At 47.8% G+C, this 8,581-nt stretch overlaps 1 protein-coding gene and 1 long non-coding RNA gene across 2 annotated transcripts; both read right to left on the reverse strand.

Moving 5' to 3' along the window:
• Positions 1-3,535: 3,535 nt before the first annotated feature.
• LOC139829844 (RING-H2 finger protein ATL34-like) lies at positions 3,536-4,153 on the reverse strand. The gene has a single exon (XM_071824235.1). It carries the CDS (start codon positions 4,151-4,153, stop codon positions 3,536-3,538), a length of 618 nt encoding a protein of 205 aa, XP_071680336.1.
• A 64-nt stretch (positions 4,154-4,217) lies between these two features.
• Positions 4,218-6,088, reverse strand: LOC127313978 (uncharacterized). Its single transcript, XR_011749027.1, has 3 exons — positions 5,756-6,088; positions 4,842-4,991; positions 4,218-4,773 (listed from the first exon to the last, which is right to left on the reverse strand). It is a non-coding gene; the product is annotated as an uncharacterized lncRNA (long non-coding RNA).
• Positions 6,089-8,581: the final 2,493 nt, after the last annotated feature.

Genomic DNA, 8,581 nt, shown 5'->3' on the forward strand with positions numbered 1-8,581 from the left:
CAACATAACCTTCAGGTTGGTCCATATATATCTCCTCCTCCAACTCACCATGCAGAAAAGCAGTCTTTACATCTAGCTGCTCAAGCTCAAGATCATGCATAGCAACAATACCAAAGAAAGCACGAATAGAACTATGCTTCACAACCGGGGAGAATACATCATTATAATCAACACCTGGAATTTGACTGAAACCTTTTGCTACTAACCTTGCCTTAAACCGTGGAGGCTCATTAGGAGACAAACCTTCCTTTCTTTTAAATATCCACTTGCAGCGGACAACCTTCTTTTGTTTAGGCAAGTGCACAACATCCCATGTGCCATTCTTCTCAAGTGATTGCATCTCTTCTTGCATCGCACCTACCCACTTCTCTTTATCAACCGAAACAATGGCTTCAGTATATGTAGCTGGTTCAATATCATGCTCCACCTATTCAGCACAACTCAAAGCATAATCAACAATATCACATTCTTGAATTAATCGGGTAGGAGGTGTAATATTTCTCTTAGGGCGGTCAGCAGCAATAGACCGTCCTTGTCGCTGAACAATAGGTGGTGAAGGTGGAACATCATTATCATCATTGTTGGTTTCACGAACCATATTTTCATTCTCCTTTGCGTGCTCCACCTGCACGCCAATTCTGTGCTGCTCATCATCAGAAACATCAGGAGAATCAATAGCATCAGAAATATCAGTAGGACTATCATTAAACATAACCGCCTCATTAAAAACGACATTCCTGCTCAACACAATTTTCTTAGTTTCAGGATTCCATAATCTATATGCCTTAACTCCTGAACCATAACCAAGGAAGATGCACTTAACAACCCTTGGCTCCAACTTTCCATTATCAACATGAGCGTAAGAAGTGCAACCGAAAACACTCAAATCTGAATAATCAGCAAAGTGCAACCGAAAACACTCAAATCTGAATAATCAGCAGGCGAACCAGACCATACCTCAATTGGAGTTTTCTTATCAAGTGGAACAGAAGGTGACCTGTTGATGAGATAACATGCGGTGGAGGCTGCTTCAGCCCAAAAACTTCTATGCATCTTTGCATTAGACAACATGCAGCGAGTCCTCGAAATAATGGTCCTGTTCATGCGTTCAGCCACGCCATTCTGTTGAGGGGTGTACGGAATGGTATGATGTCTTACCATCCCATCATTGCTGCAAAACTCATCAAATTCATTTGAACAAAATTCCATACCATTGTCAGCACGGAGTATCTTAACCTTCTTTTCAGTTTGGGTTTCTACCATAACTTTCCACTTCTTAAAAGCATTAAAAACATCAGATTTATGTTTCAGGAAATATGGCCACACTTTTCTTGAGTAATCATCAATAATAGTCAGCATGTAATTAGCACCACCATTCGAAGTTCTACGGGACGGACCCCAAACATCAGCGTGTACATAATCTAAAATGCCTTTGGTGGTATGAACGGAAGCATTAAATTTTACTCTTTTATGCTTACCAAAGATGCAGTGCTCACAGAACTCAAGCTTACCAAAATCGCAGCCATCAATTAGCTCTCTCTTTGCCAATTCTGCCATGCCAAGCTCACTCATATGTCCAAGACGCTTATGCCAAAGGTTAGTCTTACTAGATTCATCAGAACTAACAGCAGCAGCAATACCAGGCAAAGTGCTACCTCTAAGGACATATAATTTTGCAGAATTCATATCACCAATCATAATAATGAGAGAACCTGATGATACCTTCAAAAGTTTGTTCCCACCTTTGTACTTGTACCCGTCACAATCAAGGGTACTCAAAGAGATCAAATTCCTCGCCATGGAGGGTATGTGTTTCACTCCTGTCAACGTGCGTGTCATCCCATCATGGGTCTTGATCTGAACAGAACCAATGCCAACAATGCTGCACTGGTTGTCTTTCCCCACACGCACAAAATCTCCACTCTGCACAGAATCATAAGAACTGAACCAATCTTTGTTACAACAAATATGAAACGAACATGCAGTATCAAGAATCCATTCATCATCACGTGAAACACATGCAGCCAAGACAGCTAAGCAATCTCCATCAGAACTATCACTACCAGCAACAACAGCAGCCTCACCCTTACCGGTGACAACGGCAGCCTTACCATTACCATCATTATTTTTCGGTTGGTAAGTTCCGTTCCTTTTCTCCTTGTTCTGCAGCTTCCAACAATCATCAATATTGTGGTTAGATTTCTTACAATACCTGCAGAACTTGTCACGTCCTTTGGACTTTGAGCGACCTCTGTCGCCCTTGCTCTTATCTCTGTTGTTGTGGTAGTAGTTATCTCGCTGCTCAGGCCTGCCACGGACCTCTAATGCCTCCGCCTTGGAGGACGAACTTTCAGCCTGCACCATAGATTTCATTTTCTCCTTTTGTTGGAGAGCATCATAAACTTCCGCGAGAGTTAGTTTGTCGCGGCTCAATAATATGGTGTCACGAAAATTACTGAAAGAATTAGGCAGCGAGCATAAAAGAAGAAGACCTAAATCCTCATCCTCATACTTAACTTCTATAGACTGCAAATCAGAAACAATCTCTTTTCAGGAAGATAGGTGATTCATTACCGAACCTCCCTCTTGCAACTTATGCGAGAACAGCTTCATCTTCACGTGCAATCTGCCCGTGAGATCCTTGGACAAACAGATCTCCTCTAGTTTGACCCATAACTCGGCGGTGGTTTTGCCCTGCAGCACTTCCTGCAGAATATTATTGGACAGATGGAGTTGAATCAACGATAAAGCCTTACGATCTTTTCGCTTCTCCGCATCGGTCCAGGTATTCTTCGCTTTCTCGCCGAAAGCATCGATCGCTTCATCCAGATCTGAAGATTGGGCGAGAATCGCCCTCATCTTCACTTGCCACAAAGCAAATCTCGTGTTGTAGTCCAGCTGCAGTAGATCGAACTTCAGTGATGACATCTCGTAAACCCTAGATCCAAAGAACACGGGCTCTGATACCACTTGTTATAATCGAGATGCACAATAAACGAAGAACGAAAAGTAAAACACTGCAGGGGACACGAGATTTTAACGTGGAAAATCCTTGCAACACACAAGGGAAAAACCACTGGCGCCAGCCAGCAAAACTTCACTATTTCGGTGCTGTTTACAAACGCCGTGGGTGTACAATAATGCGACAAAACCCTAGCGGCGGCTTACAGGGAATATATATAGACGCCTCGCTCCGCTCGTCAGAAGTTAGCCTCCCTTTAGTATATGAATTTGGATCACAATATAACAATGTAACTTAGTGAACTCGTTCTAGAACTCCTTCTCTATTAATGATTTTAGACAAATCTTTTGCATTTCTTTAAAAAAATAAAAAGACTCATCGACCAAATACAAAATCGAAAAATTACTCGTCAACATGTACTATAACTTCTTTACATGCAGTTTCATTACCCGGTCACAGAAAAACTCATAAACAGACACCAGTTTGAGGGTCAGATCTGAGAAAGAACTAGTGAGGCTTGAACAACAAAGGCCAAAAGAACTAGGAGGAACTATGCACCCATGGGTCCCAGTACTATACACGTAGCCAGGCTAAAAAGAAAACGGGATGCGTGGCCGGATCGGTGTCGGAACGATCGGTGTCCGAGCGGCAGAGCGGGCACGTCGAGTGGGCGTCCAGCCACGCGTCGATGCACTGGGCGTGGTACAGGTGCAGGCACGCCGGCAGCAACCGCACCGCCTCGCCGAGCTGCAACTCCTCGAGGCACACAGAGCACGTCGCCGCCTCCTCCCCTCCGCCTGCCAAGTTGTGCTTCACGGACCGGCTGTACATGAACGCCGGGAGGACGGCCGCCGGGTTTGCGGCGTAGGCCTGGCGAAGCGGCCGCTCTTGGACGGCCGGGCTTCCATGTTCCGGAGAGAGCCGCACCGCCGTGTTTGCTACTGTGGCCGCGGCGCGAGCGCGGCGGCGGCGGTACTCCCTGCATAGAGCCCACACGGCTGTGAATACGAGCAAGAACGTCAAGGTGGCGATGATGATGCCGACGGTGATCTTGCCTTGAGAAGTCGATGGTTTATGATTGGGCAGCGGTTGTGCCGGCGGCGGCGGCGGCAGCCGGGGCAGAGATGGAGGGAATAACCGGCTCGGTGGAGCAGGAGAAATGCCGGAGAAGCCCGGGGGCAATTGAGCCATCGGTCGTTGTTGTTGTGTCATGGTTTGTGGTACGCAACGGATTATGCAAAGAATTCTCAAATCATTCGCAATAAAAAGAGTTAAATCCATTAGTAGTCATGGAACTTGTCAAGCAAAATCACTTTGGTCATTGTACAAACAGAATACAAATTTACGGTCATTGAATACGCATCGAAGCTTCACACGCGGTCACCGCTCAAGACGTGGTGTTGTATTTGTTGACGTGGCGCTGAGTGGGACCCACTAGCAGGTAATTTAACAAGGAGATAAGAATACCCTCCTAGAGGAGGGCAATTTTACAAAACGGCCATCCCCTTCCCTGGCTCTCTCCAGCAATTCCCTCTTGACGATGCGCTCGAGCCGCTGACTGCTGCCGCCCCGGCCGATGCCGACCGTCCCTGGCGCCGTCGCTCTCTGTCGAGGCTCCGCCTCAACCTCCTCCTCCGTTTTCCGTTCTTCTCGACGCTGCCCTGCACCTGCTTGAGCCCCCACGACTAACCCTAGCCTGGCCGACTTTGCTTGGTCGCCAGCGCAGCCGTGTCGCCGTGGTTCCACCCCCCACTCCAGTCCACCGCGTCCCAGCGCAGCCCCGGAGGAGAGGAGGAAGACAGAACTATTAGCTGAACACAGATAAACATTTAGCTCAGCAACACTCAAATCAAGCATACTCCTTAGGATCTGTACTTACTTCCTTTTAGTGTGCAGCGACAGATTATCTAGTTTGTTTGTACGCAAATCCCAAATCATGAGCTTGTAGTCACCAACAACAAATCCAAATAGGTTGTCAATTCTCATCTTTCCGGTGCCAAACAACGTCATCAACCAAATCCTCGTGAGCCTGCAAAATCTTAAACTTAGGATCTGTACACTCTGAATATAAACAGTAAGAACTACATGTTTATAATTGGCAACCTCGCTTCCATACAAAAAGAAATTTGTCATGCATTCTCTTATGTAAAAGTAATACAATGCTCATGCAATTGAAAATTTAGGATTTCTTAGTTTCTCACAAACATAAGCACAGAAGTAATGATAATATGATATAACATGTCAAAGTATGATTAAATGTTAGTAAAGAATCAGACAGGTTTGAAGTTTGTTTTTTACACAACATGTTGAAGGATTGTTAAAATAGTATCACTATAGCATATTAGCATGATATGCAAATGATTCAATACTGCAAACCATTAACTTGCAAACCACACATGAGCGAATGAAGTTCAGAATACTGAATCTAAGAATGTCAGTCCAATATTCTGTTGATTTGATGTCGTTATCAGAATAAGTTATTTTTTTGCCAAATGCAGTACATTATTCTAATTCCATACTTGTAAAGAAATCATTGTAAGATACTGACTACAGCTCTGAACTACTAGACCTTGGCAGAATTTTTCATATGCTAATCAGTTAAGCTAAAAAAGAATTTCATTGCCAACTCAAATTGATCCACTGTAAACATCATTGATCCTAGGCAACACAATAGGGTAAAAGGAGTGGATCTGGAACTGCACTCAGTATATAATACTACTCCTACAAACAATCGTTGTACAGAGGAAGTATGAAATATAGGAAACAACACAGGAGCATCTGACAGGACATTACCTCAAACACAAGTTGCGCATCCACTACCGGAAGCGGAAGGACGGCGACCACGAGCATGCGGTGGTTCAGGGAGCTTTAAACGATCTCGTGGGAACGGGGGGCGGCCTGGGACTCCGACGGACGCCACTGGATGGTGAGCAAGAGAAACTCCAGCAGATGAGAGATGACGAGGTCGTAGACCACCGGCGAGTTCTCCTTCCAATTCAAGTTGAGGCGGAGCCTCCCCGGAGATCGGCGGATCCTGGGGCGGCCGGCATCGGCCGGGGTGGCAGCAGTCGGAGGCTCAGGCGCACCACCAACGCCAAGAGGGGATCGCCGGAGAGAGCCAGACAAAGGGATGTCAGTTTTGCAAAAACGCCCTCCTCTAGCTGGGTATTCTTATCTCCCTGCTAATTATCTGCCAGTGGGTCCCACTCAGCGCCATGTCAGCAAATACTACTCTACGTACCCAGTGGTGACTGCGGGTGAAGCTCCAATGCGTATTCAGTGACCGTAAATTCGTATTTTTCTTGTACAGTGACCAAAATGATTTTGCTTGACAAGTTTCATGACTACCGATGGATTTAACTCCAATAAAAAAGGGGTTATGGAAGATGCAAGCGGATCAATGCAACAACTTGCAAGCCAACGCTGTGGTCAGAGGGGTTAATTAACCGGTTGCCATTTCATCATTGCCAAATGCGCGTCTGACGAAGGGGAATTGACGGGACATTTGCACGCGACAGCAACCGGACGCCGACTTCCCCAAGGTTCTTCACGTGGATGTGCTGCAGCTGTGCAGCTTATTGCTACTAGTAGAATGAATAAGTATATATATCTACTATACTAAACCTGAACGATTTCGATTTTTCACAGATTTTTGGGTTTTTTTTTGGCCTATGCCGTTAACTGACACGTGTACTGTTGTGCATCCGTCTGGTTTCGTGTGTACGTACAGGGGACGCCTTGCTTTTCCTGGCACATGCTGTGCTACTTTCTTGTGCTTTCGTGTGGTATAGTTTTGGTGTGGCTGTAGCTGCGTAGTAGCCTGAAGCGGTATGTTTTTATTGTCGTCTACCACTTGTTGTTTGCTTCGTGTCTATCCCACGCGACTCCACCGTTTGCACTGCATCGATTGATGATGACGCGTGGGTGTTGCTCTTAGTTTCTTTAATTTTTGCATCGTGGCGCACTCGATCTTCTCCACGAACCTCTCCTGCCGGCAACGAGCTTTCCCCTGATTCGTGGTCTCTCATGTCCGACCTCCTCCTGGCCGTCGACCGCCGCGTCCTACGACGAGTTGGCCTCGCCGTTGCGGTGCCCCACCTGCTCCTGTCGTATGCGCCCTTGGCCGATTCGACAAGGTGAGGATCTGCTCACCGCGGGAGACCTCCACCCGGTCGCCGTCTCCCGCCTCGGCGCCCCGACGAGCTCGCACTCATGGAGGATGCCGCCCCTCATCTCTCTCCTGTGCGTGCTTTCCCCTCCCCTTCTCTTCTCCACATCACCATCAGCTAGAGAAGAAACGTGGGAGAGCATGACGGCGGATGCGTGCGCGGAGTCAGCGGAGAGGTTGGAGTGGCTCTGGGCAAGCTCGACGCGAGGAAACGGAGGCGGCCGACGCGGACCGCGGTAGCCTGGCGTGGTCGTCGCTGGAGGCGGTGGCCAGCTGGAGGCGTCGGCCGAGCAAGGTGAGCAGGTGCACGTGTAGGAGCCCACGCTGGCCGCAAGCCGTCGGTGCGGCAACGGGGACAGGGATCGACCAAGATACAAGGTAGGAGGCCAATCCAGTGTTCGATCTTGCTCCCCTTTGCCCGGCAGGCCGTTGCCGATTCTGGTCAGATCTTGTGCTTGTTGTTTCAGTCTAAGCTAGCCGCGACGAGTTTGATGGAGCGGCGCTGGTTCGATGGCCACGGTGGAGTGGACGACGCATCCATGAGAATTTCCGTGGCCATCGGCGTTTCCGCAGCTTCGAGCCGCCGCCTACCGACCATGCCCACGAGCTTCCCCACGAGAGCTAGAGGAGAGACGACGGGCACGCTCGTGGCCGGGTCCGTCCAGAACGCCATGTGCAGCTGGTCGCGCCGGCGGCCGTACGGCGTGGTGGTGAGCCGCCGCCGAGCACACCTACCGGTGTCGACCGCAGCCACGCCCCGGCGTCCGGAGCTTCCTCCCCTTCTGCGGCGCTGGGGGGAGACGAAGTTCTCCGTCGACCGACCTCCATCAAACCGGCGTGCAGGTCAGTTTCCTCCTTCCATGAGATGGCCCGTGCGCTCTGAACCCCATTCCCCATGTTTCCTCTTTACAGCTGCTGTGATTCTCTGATTTTTTTTTACTGAAACTTGCAGCGGAAGGGGTTCAATGGTAGCTCTGAGGTTGAAAGGTGAAGCAGTTGCTTCCTTCAAAAAAAAAAAAGATGAAGCAATTGTTCAAGATGCTAAATACAATAATTCCAACCAAATAGATGGTTCAGAGGTAGAAGTTCCTAGCTAACTTGTAATGATAAACATACTAATCTGGTTCCTAGCTAACTCAAATAGATGGTGTAGATCATTCTGGGGATAGTTCTGTGCCTGTGTCCTGCAGGTGAAACACTAGATTTGAACAACAAACCTGCTAAATTTCTGCTGCCAATAAGAGCGCTTAGTTCCCACAAAGTTCAGGATATCAAATGTCTGGAATGTGCCTGGTTTTCCATTCTACTGAACCACCTTCCCAGTCTCGGTCAATTAGTGGTATATCCGTATATGCTACATCGATCTTGCGCGTAAATATCTGTCTAACCAACACTTACACTGAAGTTCTGGATGCCAAAACATTCAGTGTTAGTAGAAAATTCCATGTTGC

This window comes from Lolium perenne, chromosome 7 (assembly GCF_019359855.2).
Source record: "Lolium perenne isolate Kyuss_39 chromosome 7, Kyuss_2.0, whole genome shotgun sequence".
NCBI classification, from domain to species: domain Eukaryota; kingdom Viridiplantae; phylum Streptophyta; class Magnoliopsida; order Poales; family Poaceae; genus Lolium; species Lolium perenne.